The sequence below is a fragment of the Balaenoptera physalus genome (genome assembly GCF_965194825.1).
Source record: "Balaenoptera physalus genome assembly, chromosome: 16".
Classification (NCBI taxonomy): Eukaryota; Metazoa; Chordata; class Mammalia; order Artiodactyla; family Balaenopteridae; genus Balaenoptera; species Balaenoptera physalus.
The window spans coordinates 91,069,102-91,082,142 of NC_138898.1; the positions used below are offsets into that span (position 1 = coordinate 91,069,102).

At 52.1% G+C, this 13,041-nt stretch overlaps 1 protein-coding gene across 8 annotated transcripts in view; it reads right to left on the reverse strand.

The window, feature by feature from the left end:
- The window catches only part of AMZ1 (archaelysin family metallopeptidase 1), a 42,900-nt gene that overhangs the window by 13,420 nt on the left and 16,439 nt on the right, over positions 1-13,041 (reverse strand). For 3 of the 8 annotated variants that reach the window (XM_082429110.1, XM_082429111.1, XM_082429114.1), the window contains 3 exons: positions 12,371-12,894; positions 11,018-11,185; positions 11-1,005 (listed from right to left, as the gene is read on the reverse strand). In XM_082429110.1, coding sequence (XP_082285236.1) covers positions 11-1,005; positions 11,018-11,185; positions 12,371-12,674 — 1,467 coding nt within the window. In that variant the 5' untranslated portion in view covers positions 12,675-12,894. The remainder of the gene's footprint in view (positions 1-10; positions 1,006-11,017; positions 11,186-12,370; positions 12,895-13,041) is intronic. The other 5 variants (XM_082429117.1, XM_082429116.1, XM_082429115.1 and 2 more) reach the window with 5 other exon arrangements.

Sequence of the window (13,041 nt, forward strand, 5' to 3'; positions counted from 1 at the left end):
CGCGACTCACCTTGTACCTGTCCACGAGCTTGAAGCCCAGGACGTGCTGCAGCTTCCGCAGGCAGATGGGGCAGAGGTCCGGGGGCCGCCGCAGGGCCTCGTCCAGGCTGAGGGCGCCCTGCATGAGGCAGCGGAGCCAGCGGCAGTTCCCCAGGCCCAGGAGGTGGCAGAGCTCGTGGCAAGTGACCTGAGGGAGAAGGTCCCCACCGCCTTGCATCCTGGAGCCCGCCCCCCGCCGACCCCCGGGACCCCTGGACGCAGGGCTCGATGGCTGTCCACTCACGCCCTTCTCTCTGATTCCACACCTAGCATCTTCCTGGAGCCCGCCAGAGCCCCCAGCACCCCTCCTCTTCCTGTCCCCCGTCTTCTCCCGCCACCTGGGCAGCACCCCAACACCCACCTTGCAGCACTGGACCATCCCCAGGGCGCTGAAGCACACGGTCCGGCCTCTGTCCTCCAGGGGTGCCTCGGGGGCCGGGTCAGGGGTGCTGGGCCCCCACTGCAGGGATTCCCCCGAGAACCGCGCAAAGCTGCAGACGCCCACTTCTGGGGAGAGGCAGAGAAGCGGGGGCACCAGGAGTGGCCTCAGCTCAGGGAGCCCACGGGCAAAGCCACCCGCCTCAGGATGCACAGGTCCTAAAGGCCCTGCCCTGCCAGCGCGTCCCCGTGAAGGCGGCCCCGGGGCAGACAGCCCCTGGCCCAGGGGAGGGGCGAGAACTGGGACTGCAGGTTCAAGAGAGCATTTCCATATATGCCCATTCTCTCCCCCAGGAGGGGTTCTGGGAGAAACAGCGAGGGGGCTGATGTCCCCACGTGTTCCAGGCCCTGTACCCAAGCCTCCGGGCTGAGGCAGGAGGCCCCCAGGTGCCGGCTCACCATGCCCTGGAAGGAACGTGCCGAAGGTGAAGGTCCAGGCCTCGCGGGGGTACAGGTCGGACAGCGTGAGGCCCAGCACGCACAACGCGTCGCCCGGCTTGCTGCTCTTCAGGAAAGACAGGATGCCGTCTGCGGGGACAGGGCCAGAGGGGGCAGTGAGGAGGTGGCTGGGCCCCCCTCTCCGGGCCCATCCCCCTCGTCCTCTGCCTGGGACCAGCTCGTCCCACAGTCGGACGTAAGCTAGTGACATTCCATGAAAAACTCAGACTGAGGTCGAAAACTCAGCAGCCAAGCTGCACCATGTGAAGCGGCGCTACGGGCCTGGGCCTCGGGGGGAAGAAAGAGCTCAGGTTTGGACAGGGTAGTCCAAGTGGGGACACCAGAAAGGCCGCCGGGCCAACGAGACCGGTGTTGGCGGGAAGAGCCGTTGCAGCCTCGGGCAGCTGACTGGTGGCCCCAAAGACGTGGCATCTCATCCCCGGGACCTGGGCGTGTGTTCCTCACCTGGCAGAAGCGAGCGGATGTGATTAAATTAAAGGTCCCCCAGTGGGAAGGTGATTCTGGATTACCCAGCTGGACCCGATGGAATCACCAGGGTCCTCACGAGAGGAGGCAGGAGGGTCAGAGAGAGCTGAAGGGGCCACAGTGCCGGCTCTGGAGGAGGAGGGGCTGCAAGGCCAGGAAACGGGGTCTCCCCGGAGCCTTCCGAAGGAGCCAGCCCTGCCAGTGCCTGGATTTTAGTCCTGGGAGACTTCCATCCTCAGAACTGTAAGAGAACGAGTGTCGTTTAAGCTGCCAAGTCACTGCTAAGTAAATGGTTACAGCAGCTCCCAGGAGCGCGGGTGTAGACACGCGGCTGAGGCGGGGGGATGGAGCCCCAAGGGAACAGGCAGAGCGGCTGCGAGGTCCACGACCAGGAGAGGGTCTCAGAGTGATCGGAGCGAGAGGGGAGGTGATACAACCAGGAGACAAAGACCTTTTCCAAGGGGCGTGGCTACAGAAAGGAGCTGAGAAGCAGGGTGGCGGCTGGAGGGGCACAGCGAGTGTGTTAAGACGGGAGAAGAAGCAGCTTGTCCGTGTGAGGGGGGACGGCGGGGAGAGCTGCTGGGTGGGTGGGAGCAGGCGAGAGCAGCGGGGGGAGGGCAGGGGGCGGAGGGCTCGGGCGGTCCGTGAAGGGCAGCTAGGCCAACAGTCCGCGACGGGGAGCACGGATGCAGCAGGCGGGGAGCCGCCGTGAGGGAAGCTTGGCAGTCCCCCTTTGTCTGCATTTCCTCAGCAAAAAAAAAAGCAAGGTCGTTGTCAGAAAGAAGAGGAAGGAGAAGACCTGAGGGCCCGGGGTGCCGGGCACCACCCAGGACCCCTCGGGCCTACAGTCGTGCATTGAGGGGACCACCGGAGGGTGCGTTTTTCTCCAGTTGCATCCAGCTGCTGGGCAGACAGGAGTCGGATTTACCCAGGTGTGGACAGGAGGGGAAGAGGGTGGCCGAGCCTGGAGGGTAGAAGTCAGGGCAGGAAGCAGATCCAGACAGTGAGACGGGGGAAGGACCAGCGGGTTGTACCTGATGATCAAGGAACCGTTAGCAGGAAACTGGGGAGACGGCGGGAAATGTCGGGGGGGCGTTGAGAGTGAGATGCTTGAAAGCCCCGCTGCAGAGATGGCACAGTTGTGAGTCATGACAAGGCCTAGCCCAGCGCTGTCCGTAGAAACACAGTGTGTCCCGCATGTGTGACTGAGTTTTAAGTTTTACTAATTTTAAAGTAAATTAAAACATCAAATTGATTTTAATAATATACGTATCTTTGGACTTCCCTGGTGGCGCAGTGGTTAAGAATCCGCCTGCCAATGAAGGGGACACGGGTTCAAGCCCTGGTCCGGGAAGATCCCACATGCCGCGGAGCAGCTAAGCCTGTGCACCACAACTACTGAGCCTGCGCTCTAGAGCCCGCGCGCCACAACTACTGAGGCTGCGTGCCACAACTTCTGAAGCCCGCATGCCTAGAGCCTGTGCTCCGCAACAAGAGAAGCCACAGCAATGAGAAGCCCGCTCCGCAACGAAGAGTAGCCCCCGCTCGCCGCGACTAGAGAAAGCCTGTGCGCAGCAACAAAGACCCAACGCAACCAAAAAAAAAAACAAAAAAAAAACGTATTTTAACCTAACATATCCAAAATTTTAACGTCATCAAGTATTAAAAAGTTAGTAGGATGGTTCACGTAGGTGTTCATGCTGCGTCTCCAATGCGGGTGTGCGTCTGTGTATTCAGTAGCCACATGCGGCCAGTGGCTGCTGTCCGGACAGCCCAGGCCCAGGTGTGACCTTGGGACGAGTGGCTGAGACCTTGGAGGAGAGGCCAACGAATGTTAGCTCTTAAGGTGACACTGACAGTGATGATTGTTGCCGGTTGAGCTGTGTTTCCACAGAGAGATAATGTGGAAGTCATAATGCCCGGTACCTGAAATGTGACCTTACTCGGGGACAGGGTTTGCAGATGTAATCAAGTTAAGGTGAGGTCAGAAGGGTGGGCCTAATGCAATTCGCCTGGGGTCCTTCTAAGAGGAGAAGCGACACAAGCTACGTGATGATGGAGGCTGAGGCTGGACCAAGGACCGCCGGCCGCCACCAGGGGTGGAGGAGGTGAGGAAGGGTCCCCCGGAGCGTGCAGAGGGAACAGGACCGGCCAACACCTTGGTCTCAGAATTCTGGTCTCCGGACCGTGAGATAATACACTTCTGCTGTTTTAAGCCACCCAGTTTGTGGTGCTTCGTTACAGCGGCCGCAGGAAACGAACACAGCCATCTAAACCACGTAATCTGACCACGGGAATCCAACCTCTCATAGCCTCTGCACGCCACCTGCTTGCTGAGCCCTTCCGGGCCCCCTTCCTTCCCAGTGGCCCACGAAGCCTAGGGGGGCAGAGATGGACACCCGGACCCCGGCACCACAGCCCCTGGGGCAGCTGGACAGGTGCTGGGTTTCCCCCGAGTCGGGCGGAAGCTACAGCAGGCGTGATGGCGCATCATGGGCAGGAGAGGCGGGGCCCAGGCCGGCCATTGCTCCTCGGGCCCCGCTCAGACCCTCGGGGGCGGGGGAGGGCTGTGCCCAGCGAGGGACCGAGGCTGCAGTCTGGGACAGAGGAGGGGGCACGCCACCACTGGGACGGCACCCACCCGGCCAGTAGTCCCTGCCAGCCCCAGAAACTCAGCACCAGCTGTAACAGCACACTACCTGCCACTGCGAGATAACCAAACAAGCCGAGTGAAACACAGAGAACAGCTTCTTAAGGCATTGAAGGCGGGGGACGGGTGGCTACAGGGGGTCACGGAGGAAGGCTTGGGGGGGCGAGGCAAGCTGTTCTACACACTCTTACGGTGATGGCTACGTGATGTGTGTGTGTGTCAGGACTCAGAACGGTTACACCCAGAAGGAATAATTTATATGTAAATTATGCCTCAATAAACAGGACTTTTAAACCATCAGAGACCTAATGAGAAACTAGAAACAGGGAGAAGATGAGAATCCCAAGAGATGGAGCTGAGCTGTTTCTGAGATGGGGGATGGGAAGGTGACGCTGATGACAGCCCCTGCTCTGCCTGCTGCCCCAAAGGGCCGCGCCCGGGAGAGGAAGGCTGTACTCCTGGGGTCATCGGGGTGGCCCAGACCGTCCACTCCCTTAGGTGCCTGGCCGAGGAGAAATAAAATCCTCTCTGTGGAAAAACTACATCATCCCAGGCCACAAAGTCTTCTAAAAGTTAAACTAATTTTTCACATAAGATGTCCAGCTAACAATCAAAAATAAGACACACAATGAGGCAAAATAACCAAGACAGAATTAGCAGAAATAGCACAAAGAGCAACATGGGCGCTCCAAATGCTGGACTCACAGACACAGATTATAAAGCAACTATGCTCATAGATATAAATGCTAAATGTAATTTTAGCCGGGAATTGGGAATGCTGAGAAAAGTGACACTGGGACTTCCCTGGCAGTCCAGTGGTTAAGACTCTGAGCCCCCAATGCAGGGGGCCCAGGTTCCATCCCTGGCCAGGGAACTAGATCCCACATGCATGCTGCAACTAAGAGTTCACATGCCACAACTAAGGAGCCCTCGAGCCGCAATTAAGGAGCCCGCCAGCTGCAACTAAGACCCGGCACAACCAAATAAATAAATAAATAAATTTTTAAAAATTAAAAAAAAAGTGACACTGCTGCATCAAAAAGAATAAAATACCTAGGAATAAACCTACCTAAGGAGGCCAAAAACCTGTACTCGGAAAACTATAAGACACTGATGAAAGATCCTGGGACAAGATGACAGAGTAGAAGGACCTTGCGCTCACCTCTCACGAGCACACCAAGAAATCACAACTAACTGCTGAACGACCATCAGTAAGAAAGACTGGAACCTGCCAAAAAAGATATTCCACATCCAGACATAAAGAAGAAACCCAAAGAGACAGTAGAAGGAGCACATTCACAATATAATCAAATCCCATACCCCACAGGTGGGTGACCCGCAGACTGGAGAACAATTATATCACAGAAGTTCTCCCACAGGAGTGAGAGTTCTGAGCCCCACACCAGGCTCCCCAGCCTAGGGGTCAGGCATCAGGAGGAGGAGCCTCCAGAGCATTTGGCTTTGAAGGCCAGTGGGGCTTGAGTGCAGGAGCTCCACAGGACGGGGGAAACAGAGACTCCTTCCTCTCTTGGAGGATGCACACAAGGTCTTGTGTGCACCAGGACCCAGGGCAAAAGCAGTGACTTCATAGGAACCTGGGCCAGGCCAACCTGATGGTCTTGGAGGGTTTCCTGGGGAGGCCGGGGGCAGCTATGGCTCACTGTGGGTCCAAGGACACTGGTGGTGGAGATACTGGGGGATGTCCATCAGTGTGAGCCCTCCTGGAGGCCGCCATGTTAGCACCAAGACCTGGCCCCACCCATCAACATGCTCCAGAGTTGGGGCACCTCAGGAAAAACAACCAACAGGGTGAGAACACAACCCACCCATCAGCAAACCAGCTTCCAAAGACTTCCTGAGTCCACGGCCACCTCTAGACACACCACTTGACACGGCCCTGCTCACCAGAGGGCCAGGACCCAGCTCCATCCACCAGTGGGCAGGCACCAGCCACTCCCACCAGAAGCCTGCACAAAATTGATAAACCTTTAGCCAGACTCATCAAGAAAAAAAGGGAGAGTGCCCAGATCAATAAAATTAGAAATGAAAAAGAAGTTACAACCGACACCACAGAAATACAAAGAACCATACACAAAAATCTGTTGCATTCCTATACACTAACAATGAAAGCTCAGAAAGAGAAATTAGGGAAACAATCCCATTTGCCATCGCATCAAAAAGAATAAAATACCTAGGAATAAACCTACCTAAGGAGGCAAAAGACCTATACTCTGAAAACTATAAGATGCTGATGAAAGAAATCAAAGATGACACAGACAGAAAAACATACCATGTTCTTGGATCAGAAAAATCGATATTGTCAAAATGACCATACTACCCAAAGCAGCCTACAGATTCAATGCAATCCCTATCAAATTACCAAAGACATTTTTCACAGAACTAGAAAAAATTTTTTTAATTTTTATGGAAACACGAAAGACCCCAAACAGCCAAAGCAATCTTGTGAAAGAAAAACAGAGCTGGAGGAATCAGGCTCCCTGACTTCAGACTATACTACAAAGCTACAGTAATCAAAACAGCATGGTTCTAACAAAAAAACAGAAATGTAAGAACAGATACTATAGAATTCCTAGAGGAAAGCATAAATCATAGCAGTATTTTTTTGGATCTGTCTCCTAAGGCAAAGAAAACAGAAGCAAAAATAAACAAACAGGACCTAATTAAACTTAAAAGTTTTGCACAGCAAAGAAAACCATAAACAAAACAAAAGACAACCTACAGAATGGGAGAAAATATTTGCAAATTATGCAACTGACAAGACATTAATCTCCAAATAGTTCACACAAATAGTTCATAGAGCTCAATATAAAAAAAAAAAACCCAATCGAAAAATTGGCAGAAGATCTAAATAGACATTTCTCCAAAGAAAACATACAGATGGCCAAAAGGCACATGAAAAGATGCTCAACATCACTAATTATTAGAGAAACGCAAATCAAAACTACAGTGAGGTATCACCTCACCAGTCAGAATGGCCATCATCAAAAAGTCTACAAATAATAAATGCTGGAGAGGGTGTGAAGAAAAAGGAACCCTCCTACACTGTTGGTGGGAATGTAAACTGGTGCAGCTCCTATGGAAAACAACATGGAGGTTCCTTAAAAAACTAAAAATAGAGCTATCATATGATCCTACATTCCCACTCCTGGGCATGTATCCAGAGAAAACCGTAATTTGAAAGGATACATGCACTCCACTGTTCATTGCAGCACTACTTACAATAGCCAAGACATGGAAGCAACCTAAATGTCCATCAACAGATGAATGGATAAAGAAGATGTGGTATATTCATACATGGAATATTATTCAGCCTAAGAAAGAATGAAATAATACCATTTCAGCAACATGGATGGACCTACAGATTATCATACTAAGTGATGTAAGTCAGAGAAAGACAAATATCATATGATATTGCTTATATGTGGAATCTTAAAAAAAAATGATACAAATGAACTTATATACAAAACAGAAACAGAGAAAACAAACTTATGGTTACCAAAGGGGAAGAGGGGGAGGGATAAATTAGGAGTTTGACATTAACATATACACACTACTATATATAAAGTAAGTAACCAAAAAGGACCTGCTGTATAGCACAGGGAACTATACTCAATATTTTGTAATAACTTATAAGGAAAAAGAATCTGAAAAAAATAGATATATATGTATGTATAAATGAATCACTTTGTTGTATACCTGAAACTAACACAACATTGTAAATCAACTATACTTCAATGAAAAAAGAAAAAAAACAGAGAATAATGAGGCCAAAAATAAAAATAAATAAATAAATGTTAAACTACCCTCACGTTCCTGGAATAAATACAAGTGAGTTGTAATGTATTTTACATATTTCTAGATTTGATTTGCTAATATTTTACATTAGGGTTCTTATTATATGAGAAATTGGTTTCCAATTTTCCTTAATAATAATGTCTGTAAAATTTTGGTATCAATATCTTGCTGTTTGTATTGAAAAGAATGCAAAGTGTTTCTACTTTGTCTCTCTTTTGGAAGAACAAAAAAGGCACTGATGAAACTGAAGATGACACAAACAGATGGAAAGATATAACCATGTTCTTGGATTGGAAAAATCAATATTGTTAAAATGACCATACTACCCAAAGCAATCTACAGATTCAAAGCAATCCCTATCAAATTACCAGTGGCATTTTTTTCACAGTACTGGAACAAATAATTTTAGAATTTGTATGGAAACAAAAAAGACCCCAAACAGCCAAAGCAATCTTGAGAAAGAAAAACAGAGCTGGAGGTGTCACACTCCCTGAATTCAGGCTGTATTACAAAGCTACAGTAATCAAAACAGTAAGGGGGACTTCCCTGGTGGTGCAGTGGTTAAGAATCCACCTGCCAGTTCAGGGGACCACAGGTTTGAGCCCTGGTCTGGGAAGATTCCACATGCCGCAGAGCAACTAAGCCCGTGCGCCACAACTACTGAGACTGCACTCTAGAGCCTGCGAGCCACAACTACTGAGCCTGTGTGCCACAACTGCTGAAGCCCATATGCCTAAAGCCTGTGCTCCGCAACAAGAGAAGCCACCACGGTGAGAAGCACACACACCGCAGCGAAGAGTGGCCCCCGCGTGCCGCAAATAGAGAAAGCCCGTGTGCAGCAACAAAGACCCAATGCAGCCAAAAATAAATAAAAACAAACAAACAAACAAAAAAACAGTATGGTACTGGCACAAAAACAGAAATATAGATCAATGATACAAGATAGAAAGCCCAGAAATAAACCCATGTACTTATGGTCAATTAATCTATGACAAAGGAGGCAAGAATATACAATGGAGAAAAGACAGTCTCTTCAGTAAGTGGTGCTGGGACAAGCTGGACAGCTACATGTAAAGAATGAAATTAGAACATTCTCTAACACCATATACAAAAATAAACTCGAAATAGATTAAAGACCTAAATGTAAGACTGGATGCTGTAAAACTCCTACAGGAAAACATAGGCAGAACACTCTTTGACAGAAATTGTAGCAATATTTTTTTGGATCTGTCTCCTGAAACAAAAAAAAGCAAAAATAAACAAACGGGGACTAATTAAACTTAAAAGTTTTTGCTCAGCAAAGGAAACCATTGACAAAATGAAAAGACAACCTACAGAATGGGAGAAAATATTTGCAAATGATATGACCAATAGGGGTTAATATCCAAAATATATAAACAAGTCATACAACTCAACATCAAAAAAACAAACAATCTGATTAAAAAATAGGTAGAAGAACTGAATAGACATTTTTCCAAAGAGGAAATGGAGATGACCAACAGGCACATGAAAAGATGCTCAACATCACTAATCATCAGGGAAATGCAAATCAAAACCACAATGAGGTATCACCTCACACCTCACAGAATGGCCATCATCAAAAAGAACACAAATAACAAATGTTGTCTAGGATGTGGAGAAAAGGGAACCCTCGTACACTGTTGGTGAGAATGTAAACTGGTGCAGCCACTGTGGAAAACAGTATGGAGGTTTCTCAAAAAACTAAAAATAGAGCTACCATAGGATCCAGCAATCCCACTCCTGGGTATATATCCAAAAAAACCCAAAACATGAGGCCCAATGTTTATAGCAGCATTATTTACAGTTTCCAAGATATGGAAGCAACCTAAATGTCCATCGACAGATGAAGGGATAAAGAAGATGTGGTATATATACATATATATATATATACATAATAGAATACTACTCAGCCATAAACAAGAATTAAATATTGCCATTTGCAGCAACATGGATGGACTTGGAGAGCATTTTGCTAAGTGAAATGAGTCAGAGAAAGACAAATACTGTATGATATCACTTATATGTGGAATCTAAAAAAATAACAACAAACTAGTGAATATAACAAAAAGAAACACACTCACCAATATAGAGAACAAACTGGTGGTTACCAGTGGGGAGAGGGAAGGGAGGAGGGGCAATATAGGGGGAGGGGAGTAAGAGGTACAAACTATTAGGTGTAAAATAAGCTACAAGGATATACTGTACAACACAGCAAATAGAGCCAATATTTTATAACTATAAATGGAGTATAACCTTTAAAAATTATGAATCACTACATTGTACGCCTGTAACTTATATAATATTGTACAGCAATTATACTTCCATAAAATTTTTAAAAAGTGACACTGCTAATTTGAAAAAGAATCCACTAAAAACTATAGAACTGAAAAATATAACTGAAATTTGGAACTCTATCTATGGGTTTAATAGCATATTAGGTGCAGCTAGAGACAGAATTAGTAAACTGGAGGGTGAGAATAAAACTGGGATGAAATACAAGGAAAGGGGAAGAGAGTGAGGAGGATGAACACGCACCCCACTGGAGTCCTCAGTGGGGGAAAGAACGCGGCAGAGGCAGCACTGGAAGAAAGATAATGGCTGAGAATTTCCCACAGCTAGTGGAAGACATCAGTCCACTCATCCCAGATCCAACATCAGCCAGAGACAGAGCCCCAGCCCCTTCGTGGGGACCTCCCTAAACTTGAGTCTGGGTCTGCTGTACATCTGAGAGCCCCCAGTTCATCTATGCCTCTCAACCCAGCCTCATTCTCCAGCTGCCAGTGACCCCCTGGGGAATGATGGGGTCAGAGAGCTTTGTAAAGACAAAAAGCTAGAGGGGCCTTAGAAGGCTGCAGCACCTGCTCTGTGTGCCCTTGAGTTTTACGGTGGACACTGGGCTGTGTGGTCCAGTCTCCAGACACTTCTGAGCGGGGAAGGGAACCCCTGCCTCAGTCTTCCTTTTCTAAAGGCTGGGAAGTAGATATTTCCTCCCCCAAGAAAAGCAGGGGGATTCCTTCCTTCTCCTAGGCTCCTCCCTCCCACCTTTTGCCTCCAGAAAGGGCTTTTTGCCAGGCGGCGGAGGCCAGCCCTTGTGCTGGCCTGACCTGTGCCCACACCGCACGCACTCACCTGTGTGGAGCTGGAGCCTGTCCGAGTCCTGACTGGGGCGTGACGAGCAGTGGATGGAGGCGGCCGCCACCGATGGCAGGCACCTGACCTGCAGGCCCAGGAAGAAGGCCTCTGTGCAGCTCCGCAGCTGGTCCAGAAGCGCGCCGCCTGCCGGCCCCTCGCTCAGATCTGGGGGCGGAGCAGTGCCATCAGGCCGCCTGCCCACTCCTCGGAGCCCCCATCTGCCTGTGCCCAGCGCGCTGGACACGGACCAAGGCTGGAAGCCGGGAGGCCTGCGAAAGCCTCTGCGAAAGCGGCTGCAGCGTCCCCAGGCCAGCGGGAGATGCAGCAGGAGGGGTGCCTGCAGGCCTCTGGTCCTCAGGGGCAGGAGGGGTGGGCAACGAGCCTGTGTGGGGCAAGGCCTGCCTTGGCATGCAGAGCCAGTGGCCCGCCCCCTCACCCCCAGCACCTGGCCAGCAAGCCCCGCAGAGCCTGGCCGAGGCATCTCGGCCCTTGGTCCACGCACAGCCCCTCACACCTGGTGTCCCCAGTCTGAGCGCTGGAGGACCACGCAGGAGTCCCCGAGTCCCCGCCAGGCCCTGCCAGTGTCTCCAAGTACAGCCTCGGGGTTAAGAGCCGGGCACTGGGGTCAAATCCTGCCTCTGCCAACCACCAGCTCTGTGACTCGGGCAGGTCAAGTGACCCCTCCCAGCCTCAGCGTCCTCACTGATGAAGTGGGGTGACCCTGACCCCAGCACCCCACACCACAGAGGAAGCAGCCAGTACAGTGCCTAGGACGGTGCTGCCTTCAACAGATGGGGCCAGGACGGCACACGCGGATGAGGCGGCAGCTGCGGGTAGAACAGGGCAGTGATGCTGCCCAAAGGGTCCCAGGGCTTCCGAACAGTGCGGAGCTGGGCCGGGCGGAGAGCTGAGCCTCACCCCCGAATCCCAAGCACACCAGTACATCCCCCTTCGTATCAGGTCCCGCCTGGGGTCCAGGCACAGACATCCCCACCTCATGCTAGATCTAGGCCCTCGTCCCCCCGCCGGGGTGTCCTGATGGCCCAGGATGCCACCCCCCAGCTCATCACCACTTGCTGCCCCATGGGGTCTACGCCCATGCCCGCCGGCACCCACGGGCTGCAGGCACCCACGGGCTGCAGGTACCCACGGGCTGCAGGCACCCACGGGCTGCAGGTACCCACGGGCTGCAGGTACCTATGGGCTGCAGGTACCCACGGGCTGCAGGTATGCACGGGCTGCAGGTACCCACGGGCTGCAGGCACCCACGGGCTGCAGGTATGCACGGGCTGCAGGTACCCACGGGCTGCAGGCACCCACGGGCTGCAGGTATGCACAGGCTGCAGGTACCTATGGGCTGCAGGTAAATGTGCTTCCGAGCCGGGCTCTGCTTCCGGGGCGCCAGGGCGGCGTGGAAGGTCTCGAAGTCCTCGGGAACCTCGGGGCGGCTGAGGAGCCAGTCGAAGGCCGTGCGGATGAGCAGCGTGCAGAAGAACGTCCTCCGGGGGTTGTAGGCCTCAGCCAGGAAGAGCCTCTCGGCTGGGGAGAAGGCGGACGTGTACAGCTGCCGCAGGGCCGGGTCGGTGGACAGCAGTGCATCCTTCAGGGCCCGGGGGCCGAAGCTGAACTCCTGGGCCGGCCGGCACTGCAGCATGACGGGCCTGGCCACGCTGGGGAGGCCCTGCGGCCGCCCATGCACCGCCCAGGGCCTGGCCACCAGCTCGTGCACGGCCTTCCCTCGGGCCGAGCGCAGCGGCCACGTGGGCTCCCGGCACGTGGACCAGAGGCCGAGAGCCCGCGAGGCCCAGCTCTGCCTGGCGTTGGGCCTCCTCGGCAGCAGCAGGCGGCTCGGACACCCTCCGGCCCGTCGGCACCTGCGGGGAAACGCCCGGCTGAGCCTCCGGCCGTCCTCTCAGGCCCGGGGAAGGGGCTCTGTGGGGAGGAACGCACCCCCAGGACACGGCACCTGCACCCGGCCAGGCCAGAAATGCCGTTTTCCCCTCTTCTCGGGGGCCGGGTCT